The 16,309-nt window shown below is 46.0% G+C and overlaps 1 protein-coding gene across 3 annotated transcripts in view; it reads right to left on the bottom strand.

Moving 5' to 3' along the window:
* Positions 1 to 16,309, bottom strand: part of LOC130276524 (serine/threonine-protein kinase Nek11-like) — a 654,676-nt gene that overhangs the window by 384,044 nt on the left and 254,323 nt on the right. For all 3 annotated transcript variants that reach the window (XM_056526012.1, XM_056526011.1, XM_056526013.1), the window contains one exon: positions 5,789 to 5,853. In XM_056526012.1, the coding sequence (XP_056381987.1) occupies positions 5,789 to 5,853 (65 nt within the window). The remainder of the gene's footprint in view (positions 1 to 5,788; positions 5,854 to 16,309) is intronic.

The raw sequence follows: 16,309 nt of genomic DNA, 5'->3' as shown, positions 1-16,309 counted from the left end.
AAAATTGGTATAATTCACTATTAAGGACACAGAGTGTATCATATGTCCTTTTTACTAGGGGTATTAGTCATATTTGATTAATTTTGCCCGCATAGAGACATTTCTATGTGCTCCACTCGACGGATCATTTACGTCACTTCTGGCTGATACCCGGAAGTGACGACTGTTGTTTGGAGCCTCACATGGAGACGCTGGCCAGCATCACACGTGAACACAATGTGAGTTATCATCCTTACTATAAATATGGGCATAATGGCTGAATATAGTGTGGCATGCAGTTTGATTGTATGCATGCCTCCCTGTGCAGTAAATACTTGTGGGTCAATGATTTTTTTGTGACATTGTCTCCACTTGCTCCTGCACAGTACCTTTTTTGGTAAAAACCTCCTGAGGAACCCCGGGTACTAGTTTATTGCCGGGGGGAAATGCGTAGAGGTACTCTAAAGGTTTACATTTTATCCTTCATTTATTTTGTTCCATTATCTTATGATTTGGTGAAGGATTGATTTATTTATTTATTATTTATCACTTTTTGTACACATAGATGTGCTGTATAATGATGCATCATTATATACATTAAAATAATGGCTTTGTATTGTCATGCATGTATACTATGGTTATAGTCAGCTATAGGGAGTGGAGAGTCAACGGTTGAAGTGGGGGCGCCTCCCCCGCTGTTAGGTAGGGTGAGGATTTGTTGTAATAGGAGTGTCAGTTAGAATACATCATCAATATTGAATACATCAGAGCAATATTCTAACTCTATCTTACCCTATGACAGCCTCCCCCCATAGGACTGAAAAGAAAGCATAATCCGCAATACGTAAGTGCCATCCAACGTTATTGCTTTATTGTATTGGTGATTTACATATGTATTATTGTCCAAGTATACATACCTCTGACATATATGGTTATCAGGTTTATGTCAGCATCATTAATTATCTATATATACAGCAGATCGCTGGAGATTTAAAAATTTTAATATTTTAATAAGATATAATAAAAGGTAAATTTTAAATAGGGTATTGGTTATATTTAGTAAGTTATTTCTACACATGCCCACTCTATATGGTAATTAATTTGTAAAAATTTTTGGTTTATACTTTGAAGCCCTCTAATGTCTTCAAAAAGTAGAAACATGTCAACTTTGTGATACCAACATAAATAAGACATATTGTATTTGTGAATCAATATAAAATGTATTTGCAATATCCATTTTCCTTACACACAGAGAGTTTCAAAGTTAGAAAATGCAAAATTTCCAAAATTTTCAGGAAATTTGGGGATTTTTCACCAAGAGAGGATGCAAGTAATGATGAAAATTTACCACTATGTTGAAGTAGAATATGTCACGAAAAAACGTTCTTGGAATCAGAATAAATGGTAAAGGCATCCCAGAGTTATTAATGCTTAAAGTGACAGTGGTCAGAATTGCAAAAAAAAGGGCTGTACTCCGGTGGAAAACTTTTTTTTTTAAATCAACTGGTGCCAGAAAGTTAAACAGATTTGTAAATCACTTCTATTAAAATATCTTAATCCTTCCAGTACTTATTAGCTGCTGAATACTACAGAGGAAATTCTTTTCTTTTTGGAACACAGTGCACTCTGCTGACATCATGACCAAAGTGCTCTCTGCTGACATCTCTGTTCATTTTAGGAACTGTCCAGAGCAGTATATGTTTGCTATGGGGATTTTCTGCTACTCTGGACAGTTTTAAAATGGTCAGAGATGTCAGAAGAGAGCACTGTGGTCATGATGTCAGCAGAGAACTCTGTGTTCCAAAAAGAAAAGAATGTTTTCTGTAGTATTCAGGAGCTAATAAGTACTGAAAGGATTAAGATTTTTTTTAATAGAAGTAATTTACAAATCTATTTTAACTTTCTGGCACCAGTTGATAAAAAAAAAACAAAAGTTTTCCACCCGAGTACCCGGTGAAAAAGGGCTGAGCCCTTAAGGGGTTAATATAGGTGAAAAAGGGCTGAGTCCTTAAGGGGTTAATATAGATTTGCCTTGAATAAATTCGGACCGAACACATTTTTTACGGAATATTCGGCGAATTGGCCGAATCGAATTTTCCAAATCTCTAATGATGTTAGTTCCAATATGTATGAATCACTGCTATGAGGTAAAATATGGCATGCTCAAAACCATATTACATCTCAGTTTTGTATAGAGCCATAAAAGGACTGTGATTGAGTTGCAGTCTCTATGGCAGCCTTTCCCAACCTTTAGATGGGTGACAAAGGGGTGCAGTAGAATGTACATGGGTGACAGGGGGGTGTAGGGGGTGACAGAGAGGTGTAGGGGGTGAGAGAGGGGTGTACATGGGTGACAGAGAGGTGTAGAGGAGTGTATATGGGTGGAAGAGGGGTGTAGAGGAGTGTACATGGGTGATAGATGGGTGTACATGGGTGACTGAGGGGTTTAGAGGGTTGACAGATGGGTGTAGAAGAGTCTACATGTGTAGCAGAGGGGTGTAGGGGGTGGGTGACAGAGAGGTGTAGGGGTGATAGAGGGGTGTACATGGGTGACAGAGGGGTGTACAGGAGTGTACATGGGTGGCAGAGGGGTGTAGAGGAGTGTACATGGGTGACAGAGGAGTGTACATGGGTGACAGAGGAGTGTACATGGGTGACAGAGGAGTGAAGAGGAGTATACATGGGTGACAGAGGAGTGTAGAGGAGTTTACATGGGTACATGTCACGTATGGGCAGGGAAGGAGTGCTCGCTAAGCTGACCCACGCCCCTGTCCCTGCCTACTTGTCCGTCTATCCTAAATGATAGGCTGGCAACTGGTCGACAATCCCTTCCTAAATAAGTGAGGGGAGTCAAATGTCAACACAATAAAATACAATCCTGTCTGTTGTCAGGAGCAACAGGGAAACAAGCAACTAACAAAGACAAACTAAACATACACACATAAAGTCGATGTCAGTCAAACCGAGTCAAGCCAGGAGTGGGAAGAGGTGGCGAATTGCTAAAACCAAAGAGAAGTCAGATATGAAGCCAGAAGTCAAGTTGCCGGGTATACAAGGAAATATGGGAATTCTAGCTACTCAGGTAATGACTGCTTTTACAGGCATCTTCCCAGTGTCTGATGCCTGGTAATATAGGGAGATGCACATGTGGTCAATCAGTAGCTAGCCACTCAGACAGCAGGGCGTAACCCGGCAAGCTTGCAACAACACCTTGTCAGCACCTGCTAACCCTGCTGGTGCTGACAGTACAGAGGGGTGTACATGGGTTACAGAGGGGTGTAGAGGGGTGTATATGGGTGTAGAAAGTGTGCATGGGTGGCAGAGGGGTGAAGAGGGATGTACATGGGTGACAGATGGATGTACATGGGTGACAGAGGGGTTTAGAAGAGTGTACATGGGTGACAGGGGGGCGTAGGGGGTGACAGGGGTGTAGGGAGTGACAGATGGGTGTAGAGGGGTGTGCATGGGTGACGGGGGTGGACAGGAGTGACAAGGTGGTAACTGAGGGGTGGACAGGGGTAACAAAGGGACAGAGGGGTGAATAGGGGGTGGACATGGGTGACAAGGATGTGGTCAGAGGGATGGACAATGGGTGGTGAACATGGGTGACAGGGAGATGGAAAGGGGTGACAGAAGGCTCGATGGTGCGTGGCCAAGATGGACATGGATGACAGTAGGGTGGACATGGGAGAAAGGGTGACAGAGATAGGTGGACTGGGGTGTCAAAGGGACAGAGGGGTGAATAGGGGGTGGACATTGGTTACAGAGGTGTAGACTGGGGAGGGGTAGTCAGAGGGGTGGACGGGGGGTGAATATGGGTGACAGCGGGAAGGACAGGGGTGACAAGGGGGATAAAAGAGGGGTGACAGGGGTATGGACAGGGGTGACAGTGGGGGGGGGGGGCAAGGTGGACAAGGATGATACGGGGGTGGACATGGGAGGCAGGGGGGGTGAACAGGGGTGACGGGGTCAGAAGGGTGGACAGGGGTTGCAAGGAGGTAAAAGAGGGGTGGACAGAAGTGACAGAGAGGGGTGGACAGAGGTGACAAAGGAACAGAGGTAAATAGGGGTGGACATGGCTGACAGGGGGTAGACTGAGGGTAGACTGGGGGGTGGACAGGGGGGTGAACATGGGTGACAAGGGGTAGACTGGTGGGTGGACAGGAGGTAAACATAGGTGACAGGGGGTAGACTGGGGGGGTGGACAGGGGGGTGAACATGGGTGACATGGGTGACATGGACGGACAGGGGGGTGGATAAGGTGGATATGGATGACAGGAGAGTGGACATGGGGGGGTGCACAGGGTTGAGAAGGGGTAAAAGAGGGGTGGAAAGGGTACAGTATCTTAAGTTAGCCGACATATGAATCCAGCGCTGCTTCCACAGTGAGTTCTTCCCCTCTCTGGTGTAGCAGGGCACCATTTTTGGCCTGCAATTCACTCACTGCGCAGCAGGTGGGAGGAGGGCGCTGGGGGACGCTGGGGGATGCAGTGTGCGCAGTACCCATGCACAAGCAAAGCGCACACAGGCTTCCCTTCCCCCCTGTGGCGCCGTGAGTTACAGATGCGTAGGCCAGGTTGGGAATCACTGCTCTATGGTATCTCTATTTCACTCTGATTTCATGTACAGGTGTACAGAAATGTCATGATGCACTGGATTATGTACAGTATGTGTATAGAATATATCTATATGTATGTGCCCAAAGTGCGCATAGGTTATTCAGCTACCTTCTGAAACATATATTAGAAAGCACTATAGGTTCCACACCCATCTACATAAGCCCTTATTAATATATATTGTAGGGACAATCTGATGACCAGTGTGCTCATAATTTATGTAAGCAATCAATGTTTAGCAGCAGTAAGGCTACTGAGGTTGGTGATACAGACGTGAGGGACATTAATTGGTATTAACCTTGGGCTTCTACTTTCAGGAACAAAGAAAAGCCAAATGGCCATGATCTGGAAGCAATCTAATCTACAGGCTATGTGGACTAGAGTTCTACAAAGGCTACCAGACATTTCCGGAATACTTCTTTTCAATGCTTTTATCATAGCACTAAGTGTGGCTCATTCATCTTGCACTGTCATTGAAATGCAGAATTAAAGTATTGTACATCAGTTGACGTAAGCAACACTGGGGAATGCAAGAGTGTCCTTCAGCTACCCTAATGTATATGCTTTACAAGTAAAGACTTGAATATGTTAGCAGAGCTGCCTAGCAACCTTGGCTTTGCACTCTATTGTGTAGATCCAGTGGGGTTCACTCTGTTCAAAATGTTTTATAGTGTCACCAAAACTTCCACTTCTGTACTGACTGCAGGCCCCTAGATAAAAAGGCATTGCGAAAAGCCCTATAACCCAAGGGCATATGTATCATAGAAGCAGCTGACGTGACTGTTATGGAGCCCCTCAAGAGAAGTAGACTGTTTCCCTTCTATTAAAAAGTCGTGAAAAATGATGGACGAATCCTATCTACACAGGCCCCATAATCTAAACAAATCAGGGTATGGGAAACTAACTCAAGGATTACATAAAGAAAAAATTACTTATGTGCCATACGTAACATGTTCAACTATGCCATGTAGGCAGTGGCACCAGAACAACGCCACATTTTCATTCTTGTTATGGGGTCCATCAGCTCTATTGACATTATTATTATTCCATACCTATTGCTGTGTATCAGGACGGTGGTCATCCAAATATCAGGTCATGTGACCACCAATATCAATTTAGTCTACAAGCATGGCTGGCTGCATACAATAAAGCATGTGCTTATTATATTTTGTGATAGAATAGAAAAACATTACCAATTTTCAGTGTCCCGTTTTTCAAGAAAATGTTTCTTGTCTTCAGATCTCTGTGCATAACTAACCTGAAAAAGAAAATACAAAACTTACATACATGAAATTATCCTTTCCTAACATTTCAGTCACTTGGTTCTCATGATTACTGGGACCCCCTACTATTGTCATTAAAGAAGAAATATTATGGAAGAAAACTTATCCCCCATCCGAAAGATAGGGGATAAGTTTTAGATTGCGGTGGGTCCAAGTGCTGGGACCCCCTCGATATCCTGTTTGGAGCAATGGCTCTCCTTCACAGCGGCGTGTCATGCCCCCCGTTACGCCCCCCTCTATATAGCTGTATGGGAGAGCCAAAGATTGCCGAATGGCTCTCCTAGAGCTATATGGAGAGGGCGTAGCGCCCCCCGCTTCGGGCAAGGGACGTGATACACTGCTGTGAAGGAAAGCCAGGGCTCCAAACAAGAGATCAGTGCTCATACCCCCCCCCCCCCCCCCCCCCGGAATCTTAAACTTATCTCCTATCCTTTGGTTAGGGAATACACTTTCTTCCATGATATTTCTACTTTAATGTCTTAAAGGGAAGCCTGTTCTTCTCCAAGGGCAGCATAGATTTGCAAACATGATGCGAACTGTGCAGGTTGTTACGCCGAGCGCTCCGGGTCCCCGCTCCTCCCCGGAGCGCTCGCTACACTCTCGCTATTGCAGCGCTCCGGTCAGATCCACTGACCCGGTGCGCTGCGATCCTGCCTCCAGCCGGGATGCGATTCGCGATGCGGGTGGCGCCCGCTCGCGATGCACACCCCGGCTCCCGTACCTGACTCGCTCTCCGTCGGTCCTGTCCCGGCGCGCGCGGCCCCGCTCCCTAGGGCGCTCGCGCGCCGGGTCTCTGCGATTTAAAGGGCCACTGCGCCGCTGATTGGCGCAGTGGTTCTAATCAGTGTGTTCACCTGTGCACTCCCTATGTATACCTCACTTCCCCTGCACTCCCTGGCCGGATCTTGTTGCCATTGTGCCAGTGAAAGCGTTTCCTTGTGTGTTCCTAGCCTGTGTTCCAGACCTCCTGCCGTTGCCCCTGACTACGATCCTTGCTGCCTGCCCCAACCTTCTGCTACGTCCGACCTTGCTTCTGTCTACTCCCTTGTACCGCGCCTATCTTCAGCAGTCAGAGAGGTTGAGCCGTTGCTAGTGGATACGACCTGGTCACTACCGCCGCAGCAAGACCATCCCGCTTTGCGGCGGGCTCTGGTGAACACCAGTAGTGACTTAGAACCGGTCCACTAGCACGGTCCACGCCAATCCCTCTCTGGCACAGAGGATCCACCTTCTGCCAGCCGGCATCGTGACAGTAGATCCGGCCATGGATCCCGCTGAAGTTCCTCTGCCAGTTGTTGCCGACCTCACCACGGTGGTCGCCCAGCAGTCACAACAGATGGCCACCAGCGCAACAAGGCCACCAGCTGTCTCAACTGACCGTGATGCTACAGCAGCTACTACCTCAGCTTCAGCAATCATCTCCTCCGCCAGCTCCTGCACCTCCTCCGCAGCGAGTGGCCGCTTCAGGCCTACGACTATCCTTGCCGGATAAATTTGATGGGGACTCTAAATTTTGCCGTGGCTTTCTTTCTCAATGTTCCCTGCACTTGGAGATGATGTCGGACCAGTTTCCTACTGAAAGGTCTAAGGTGGCTTTCGTAGTCAGCCTTCTGTCTGGAAAAGCTCTGTCATGGGCCACACCGCTCTGGGACCGCAATGACCCCGTCACTGCCTCCGTACACTCCTTCTTCTCGGAAATTCGAAGTGTCTTTGAGGAACCTGCCCGAGCCTCTTCTGCTGAGACTGCCCTGTTGAACCTGGTCCAGGGTAATTCTTCCGTTGGCGAGTACGCCGTACAATTCCGTACTCTTGCTTCAGAACTATCCTGGAATAATGAGGCCCTCTGCGCGACCTTTAAAAAAGGCCTATCCAGCAACATTAAAGATGTTCTGGCCGCACGAGAAATCCCTGCTAACCTACATGAACTCATTCATCTAGCCACTCACATTGACATGCGTTTTTCCGAAAGGCGTCAGGAGCTCCGCCAGGATATGGACTTTGTTCGCACGAGGCGTTTTTTCTCCCCGGCTCCTCTGTACTCTGGTCCCCTGCAATCCGTTCCTGTGCCTCCCGCCGTGGAGGCTATGCAAGTTGACCGGTCTCGCCTGACACCTCAAGAGAGGACACGACGCCGCATGGAGAATCTCTGCCTGTACTGTGCCGGTACCGAACACTTCCTGAAGGATTGTCCTATCCGTCCTCCCCGCCTGGAAAGACGTACGCTGACTCCGCACAAAGGTGAGACAGTCCTTGATGTCAACTCTGCCTCTCCACGTCTTACTGTGCCTGTGCGGATATCTGCCTCTACCTTCTCCTTCTCTACTATGGCCTTCTTGGATTCCGGATCTGCAGGAAATTTTATCTTGGCCTCTCTCATCAACAGGTTCAACATCCCGGTGACCAGTCTCGCCAGACCCCTCTACATCAATTGTGTTAACAATGAAAGATTGGACTGTACCATACGTTTTCGCACGGAGCCCCTCCTAATGTGCATCGGACCTCATCACGAAAAAATTGAGTTTTTGGTCCTCCCCAATTGCACTTCTGAAATTCTCCTTGGACTACCCTGGCTTCAACACCATTCCCCAACCCTGGATTGGTCCACAGGGGAGATCAAGAGTTGGGGTACCTCTTGTTTCAAGGACTGCCTTAAACCGGTTCCCAGTACTCCCTGCCGTGACCCTGTGGTTCCCCCTGTAACCGGTCTCCCTAAGGCCTATATGGACTTTGCTGATGTATTTTGCAAAAAACAAGCTGAGACTCTACCTCCTCACAGGCCTTATGACTGTCCTATTGACCTCCTCCCGGGCACTACTCCACCCCGGGGCAGAATTTATCCTCTGTCCGCCCCAGAGACTCTTGCTATGTCTGAGTACATCCAGGAAAATTTAAAAAAGGGCTTTATCCGCAAATCCTCCTCTCCTGCCGGAGCTGGATTTTTCTTTGTGTCCAAAAAAGATGGCTCCCTACGTCCTTGCATTGACTACCGCGGTCTTAATAAAATCACGGTAAAGAACCGCTATCCTCTACCTCTTATCTCTGAACTCTTTGATCGCCTCCAAGGTGCCCACATCTTTACCAAACTGGACTTAAGAGGTGCTTATAATCTCATCCGCATCAGGGAGGGGGATGAATGGAAAACGGCATTTAACACTAGAGATGGACACTTTGAGTATCTGGTCATGCCCTTTGGCCTGTGCAACGCCCCTGCCGTCTTCCAAGACTTTGTTAATGAAATTTTTCGTGATCTCTTATATTCCTGTGTTGTTGTGTATCTGGACGATATTCTGATTTTTTCTGCCAACCTAGAAGAACACCGCCAACATGTCCGCATGGTTCTTCAGAGACTTTGTGACAATCAACTTTATGCCAAAATGGAGAAATGTCTGTTTGAATGTCAATCTCTTCCTTTCCTAGGATACTTGGTCTCTGGCCGGGGACTACAAATGGATCCAGACAAACTCTCTGCCGTCTTAGATTGGCCACGCTCCTCCGGACTCCGTGCTATCCAACGTTTTTTGGGGTTCGCCAATTATTACAGACAATTTATTCCTCATTTTTCCACCATTGTGGCCCCTATCGTGGCTTTAACCAAAAAGAATGCCAATCCTAAGTCATGGCCTCCTCAAGCGGAAGACGCCTTTAAACGGCTCAAGGCTGCCTTTTCTTCTGCTCCCGTGCTCTCCAGACCTGACCCATCTAAACCCTTCCTATTGGAGGTTGATGCCTCCTCAGTAGGAGCTGGAGCGGTTCTTCTACAAAAAAATTCTTCCGGGCATGCTGTTACTTGTGGTTTTTTTTCTAGGACCTTTTCTCCGGCGGAGAGGAACTACTCCATTGGGGATCGAGAGCTACTGGCCATTAAATTAGCACTTGAGGAATGGAGGCATCTGCTGGAGGGATCAAAATTTCCAGTTATTATTTACACCGATCACAAGAATCTCTCCTATCTCCAGTCTGCCCAACGGCTGAATCCTCGCCAGGCCAGGTGGTCTCTGTTCTTTGCCCGGTTTAATTTTGAAATTCACTTTCGCCCTGCCGATAAGAACATTAGGGCCGATGCTCTCTCTCGTTCCTCGGACGCCTCGGAAGTAGAGCTCTCTCCGCAACACATCATTCCTCCTGACTGCCTGATCTCCACCTCTCCAGCCTCCATCAGGCAAACTCCTCCAGGGAAGACCTTCGTCTCTCCACGCCAACGCCTCGGAATCCTCAAATGGGGTCACTCCTCCCATCTCGCAGGCCATGCGGGCATCAAGAAATCCGTGCAACTCATCTCTCGTTTCTATTGGTGGCCGACTCTGGAGATGGATGTTGTTGATTTTGTGCGGGCCTGCACTGTCTGTGCCCGGGATAAGACTCCTCGCCAGAAGCCCGCTGGTCTTCTTCATCCTCTGCCTGTCCCCGAACAGCCTTGGTCTCTGATTGGTATGGACTTTATTACAGACTTACCCCCATCCCGTGGCAACACTGTTGTTTGGGTGGTCGTTGATCGATTTTCCAAGATGGCACATTTTATTCCTCTTCCTGGTCTTCCTTCAGCGCCTCAGTTGGCAAAACAATTTTTTGTACACATTTTTCGTCTTCACGGGTTGCCCACGCAGATCGTCTCGGATAGAGGCGTCCAATTCGTGTCAAAATTCTGGAGGGCTCTCTGTAAACAACTCAAGATTAAATTAAACTTTTCTTCTGCTTATCATCCTCAGTCCAATGGGCAAGTAGAAAGAGTTAACCAGGTCCTGGGTGATTATTTACGGCATTTTGTTTCCTCCCGCCAGGATGACTGGGCAGATCTTCTACCATGGGCCGAATTCTCGTATAACTTCAGAGTCTCTGAGTCTTCTTCCAAATCCCCATTTTTCGTGGTGTACGGCCGTCACCCTCTTCCCCCCTCCCTACTCCCTTGCCCTCTGGTTTGCCCGCTGTGGATGAAATAACTCGTGATCTTTCCACCATATGGAAAGAGACCCAAAATTCTCTCTTACAGGCTTCATCACGCATGAAGAAGTTTGCTGATAAGAAAAGAAGAGCTCCCCCCATTTTTTCTCCCGGAGACAAGGTATGGCTCTCCGCTAAATATGTCCGCTTCCGTGTTCCCAGCTACAAATTGGGACCACGCTATCTTGGTCCTTTCAAAATTTTGTGCCAGATTAATCCTGTCTCTTACAAACTTCTTCTTCCTCCTTCTCTTCGTATTCCTAATGCCTTTCACGTTTCTCTTCTTAAACCACTCATCATCAACCGTTTCTCTCCCAAACTTGTTTCTCCCACTCCTGTTTCCGGCTCCTCGGACATCTTCTCCGTAAAGGAGATACTGGCCTCCAAGAAGGTCAGAGGGAAAACCTTTTTTTTGGTCGATTGGGAGGGCTGTGGTCCTGAAGAGAGATCCTGGGAACCTGAGGACAATATCCTAGACAAAAGTCTGGTCCTCAGGTTCTCAGGCTCCAAGAAGAGGGGGAGACCCAAGGGGGGGGGGGGTACTGTTACGCCGAGCGCTCCGGGTCCCCGCTCCTCCCCGGAGCGCTCGCTACACTCTCGCTATTGCAGCGCTCCGGTCAGATCCACTGACCCGGTGCGCTGCGATCCTGCCTCCAGCCGGGATGCGATTCGCGATGCGGGTGGCGCCCGCTCGCGATGCGCACCCCGGCTCCCGTACCTGACTCGCTCTCCGTCGGTCCTGTCCCGGCGCGCGCGGCCCCGCTCCCTAGGGCGCGCGCGCGCCGGGTCTCTGCGATTTAAAGGGCCACTGCGCCGCTGATTGGCGCAGTGGTTCTAATCAGTGTGTTCACCTGTGCACTCCCTGGCCGGATCTTGTTGCCATTGTGCCAGTGAAAGCGTTTCCTTGTGTGTTCCTAGCCTGTGTTCCAGACCTCCTGCCGTTGCCCCTGACTACGATCCTTGCTGCCTGCCCCGACCTTCTGCTACGTCCGACCTTGCTTCTGTCTACTCCCTTGTACCGCGCCTATCTTCAGCAGTCAGAGAGGTTGAGCCGTTGCTAGTGGATACGACCTGGTCACTACCGCCGCAGCAAGACCATCCCGCTTTGCGGCGGGCTCTGGTGAACACCAGTAGTGACTTAGAACCGGTCCACTAGCACGGTCCACGCCAATCCCTCTCTGGCACAGAGGATCCACCTTCTGCCAGCCGGCATCGTGACACAGGTCTGGCAGATTCGTGGGTTCCAGGACACCCCTGCCCATCTGCCACTGATTGACAGCTTTCTAAATATGCAAAATAATAAGGGGAATGCTATCATTCAGTGATGGGGGGCAGAAAGAGTGTTGGGTACCCAACCTGAGACAGAATATAAAGTGAAAACGTGGTAAATTTAACAAGCAGACAACATGGTACAAGAGTGTGAATAGGTTAGATTTTCCAGATATTGTACAGAATTTGAATCTTTCCACATGATGCTATGTGGTAGCTTGGGGGTGTATATGCTTGTCCGATCGCCACCCATCCCAAGAGCGATAGGGAGGTATAATAAATGATTGTCCAGAAAACTGTCAGAACTTTTATTGCAGGTTTTCTTTAACTTTGATACCAAATATGTGCATTATTTTTTTAACGCTTTTTTACACTTTAATAGTCCCCATAGGGGACAATTTATAGCAATCATTTGATTGCTAATACTGTTCAGTGCTATGTATAGGGCATAGCACTGGTCAGTGTTACCTGTCATCTTCTGCTCTGGTCTGCTCAATCTCAGACCAGAGCAGAAGACCCCGGGAGACGGCTGGAGCCAGGTGAGGGGACCTCAGGCCGCCTTGCTGGATGATCCGATCATCCATTTAAAGTACCGCACTGCCGCAGATGCCGCGATCTGTATTGATCACGGCATCTGAGGAGTTAATGGCGGACATCCACGCGATCGCGGATGTCTGCCATTACTGGCAGGTCCCTGGCTGCTGATAGCAGCCGGGACCTGCCGCACATTATTACTATTCCGCAGCAAATTTCAAATCCTTATATCTGCTGCACTGTAACTCCTGCTGTAAATGGTAGACCCATGAGCTGTGCATAACTTTATGTAATATAAAGGTCCTAGGTTACATAGTAAGGCCGCCATCTTGTTTTTTGCGGCAATTTTGCACAATATTCAGAAATCTTCTTCTTTGGACCCGCTAAAGTTACAGGTATGTTATTTGCTGTATGTGGTGACACTATTGTCCTGAGTCAGATTTGTTCATTATAAGACTTTTGGTCACATGGTGTGGCCACCATATTGGATTGCATAATATTCTACAAACATCTTATTTTCTGAAACCATTTGTTAGAATAACTTATAATTTGGCAGAAATGTTTATGGTTACCTCCTGTACCAAGGCTGTTAAAGCCAGATCATTTGCATAATCATTATGGCCACCGATGGCCAATAGGATTAAGATAGCATTAACATTAATGCACAATTGTTTTTTAATGTGTGTAATATGTGCACTGTTAATTAAAAACATATGTTTCTTTGCTCAATGGTAGAATGCTCTATTGTGCTTTAGATTTTTGTAACATAAAGGTCATGGGTCACATGAGCTGGCAGCCATCTTTTTTTGGGTGACAACATTCTGTGCTATATGCAGACATGTCTTTCTGAAACCAAAAAAGATACAGATGTACAAATAGCAATGCATGGTTACACTGTGTAGACCTAGACTCATACATGCTTAATTGACGCAATTCAACCATATGGTTCAGCGACCATATTGATTAATGTAAATATCATCAATTATTCATATTATTTCTATGGGGCTTTATGTAATGCAGTATGTCTGTAATTGCCTCAATGTTACTTCAAAACACATGAAATTTTCCCTATGGTAGAGCCCTGTACTATGCATAATCTGGTATAACATAAAGGTCATAGGTCACATGGTTAGGCACCCATATTGGTGTGCATGTCATGTTTTTGAAACTTCAGCATTTCTTTAATCTCTAAAGTTACTGATTTAAAATTTGTAATATTTGATTACACTGTGATCACAATTATGACTTGTTAATTACAAGTCTATTGACCACATGGTTTAGCCGCCATGTTGAATTGCGCAATATTCTACAAGCATCTTCTTCTCTGAAACTGTTTGTTAGAAAAATATATCATTTGGCAGACATGTTCATGTTCATACTGTACCAAGGTTGTTAAATCTGGTTCATTTGCATAATCAATATGGCTATAACATTTAGATAGCATTAATAATGAAATGCAGATTTGTTAAATGTGTGTAATATGTACACTGTTAATCTAAAAGTTAAATTTTTTTGCACAATGGTAGATTACTCACACTTTGTACCACAATTGGCAACCATATTTGGTGGCCATATTGGATTGTGCAACATTCTGCATATGTGGTTTTCTCTGAAATTACTGGTCAGAACAATTTGAAAATTAGCACAAAGGTTCTTGATTACTTTCTGTACCACTATTGATCACCAGGTTTGTCAGCCATATTGAATTGCACAATATTCTGCATACATAGTTTTCTCTGTAATTACTGGTCAGAACAATGTGAAAATTAGCACACATGTTCGTGATTACTTACTGTACCACAGTTGATCACCAGATTTTGCGGCCATATTTGATTGTGCAATATTCTGCAAACTTAGTTTTCGCTGAAATTGCAGAACAATGTGAAATTCTTAGGCTTTGGGCCTAGCTTGAATTGATGATTTGTGCTGAGATGTGCTTCACTGATAATCCGGAACTAAGAGAGTGAATATAGTGGCAGCAGCCCCTTATACAGTATATTAAGGGGGTGGGACAAAGCTCATTGGTCAGCAGAACCTGTCAGTCCTGACCCAGTGAATTCTGGGTATCACATGACCCAAAGATCCTTAAACCATAATACAATTTATTTAAAGGCATGTGACCTCTAAGGTCCTATATAGAGGTATTCCTATATAACATATTAAATATATCTATATTTATACATTAAATACCATTTATATGAGGCGACTAGGGGTTAGCCCTACAGGAGAGCACTATTGACATGGAGGGACTCTGGCTGAGGGGACTATAGACAAAGGGACAGGACCAGGTCCTGTACCGGGACACCACAGATGTATAAAATGTTTTATATTGTTACACTGTCATCATGTTAATTATTTGTTCATCACAAGTCTATTGATCACATGGTATGTCCACCATGTTGTATTGCACAATTTTCTATAAACATCTTCTTCTTTGAAACCATTCATAGAATCATTCACAATTTGGCATATATGTCCAGGGCTATCTCCTGTACTCCTGTACTATGTTTGTTATAGCTGGGTCATTTACATAATCAATATGGCCACTGCAAGTCAATCACTGCAAGCCAATAAGTCACTGTATTACACTGTAATATACTCCCTGGTATTTACAAAATTGTGAAACTTGTCTCAATGGTAAAGTGCTATAATGTGCTCAGTCTTTTCTTACATAATGGTCCTAGGTTAGATGATCTGACAGCAATCTTCTTTTAAGTTACGATATTCAGTGCCATATGCAAAGATCTGCCACTTTCTAAACTTTAAATCTACAGGGTGGGCCATTTATATGGATACACCTTAATAAAATGGGAATGGTTGGTGATATTAACTTCCTATTTGTGGCACATTAGTATATGTGAGGGAAGAAACTTTTCAAGATGGGTGGTGACCATGGCGGCCATTTTGAATCCAACTTTTGTTTTTTCAATAGGAAGAGGGTCATGTGACACTTATTAGGAATTTCACAAGAAAAACAACGATGTGCTTGGTTTTAACGTAACTTTAATCTTTCATGAGTTATTTATAAGTTTCTGACCACTTATAAAATGTGTTCAATGTGCTGCCCATTGTGTTGGATTGTCAATGCAGCCCTCTGCTCCCACTCTTCACACACTGATAGCAATAACGCAGGAGAAATGCTTGAACGCCGCATCTAAAGGGTTAATAGCACGGCGCGGTGATCAGTGCCGCACACTATTAGCCACGGGTCCAGGCCGTTGTTAGAGGCCAGGCCAGGCCACGCCGTATAGAACAGGAGCGGACTCAGGTTCCCTCCTTTTAGACCCATCCCATGCTGTCTCATTATGTTGCTGATAACTTGGCAACCCTGCCACCATCTCATTGTTCCTGCTTCCTCATCCTATGCATTTGGAGCCAAAATGTACAGCACTAATTGAGTCTATGTTCTGTCTGTTCACGTTGTTTCAGTAAATGGGTCCTGTATGGCATAATGTCTAGGTACTCCATTGCTCTTTTCAGGCAATGAATTAAAGGTTTATCAAGGCACTCTATGGCTTTACCCCAGCATTTTAATTTACATATAATTTTCCATCTGTCTCTTTTCTTTAAGAAACTTAAGGAGCATAGACATCAATATAACTGGTACTCATATGGGTTTTTTGTCACGTTTCTGGGGTTTTATATCAGGGTTGTGTCCTATGTCTATCTACATGTATCTGCATACGAGTA

The sequence above is a fragment of the Hyla sarda genome, chromosome 6 (assembly GCF_029499605.1).
Source record: "Hyla sarda isolate aHylSar1 chromosome 6, aHylSar1.hap1, whole genome shotgun sequence".
In the NCBI taxonomy this organism is placed as follows: Eukaryota; Metazoa; Chordata; class Amphibia; order Anura; family Hylidae; genus Hyla; species Hyla sarda.
This window is presented reverse-complemented; position numbering and strand designations above follow the sequence as displayed.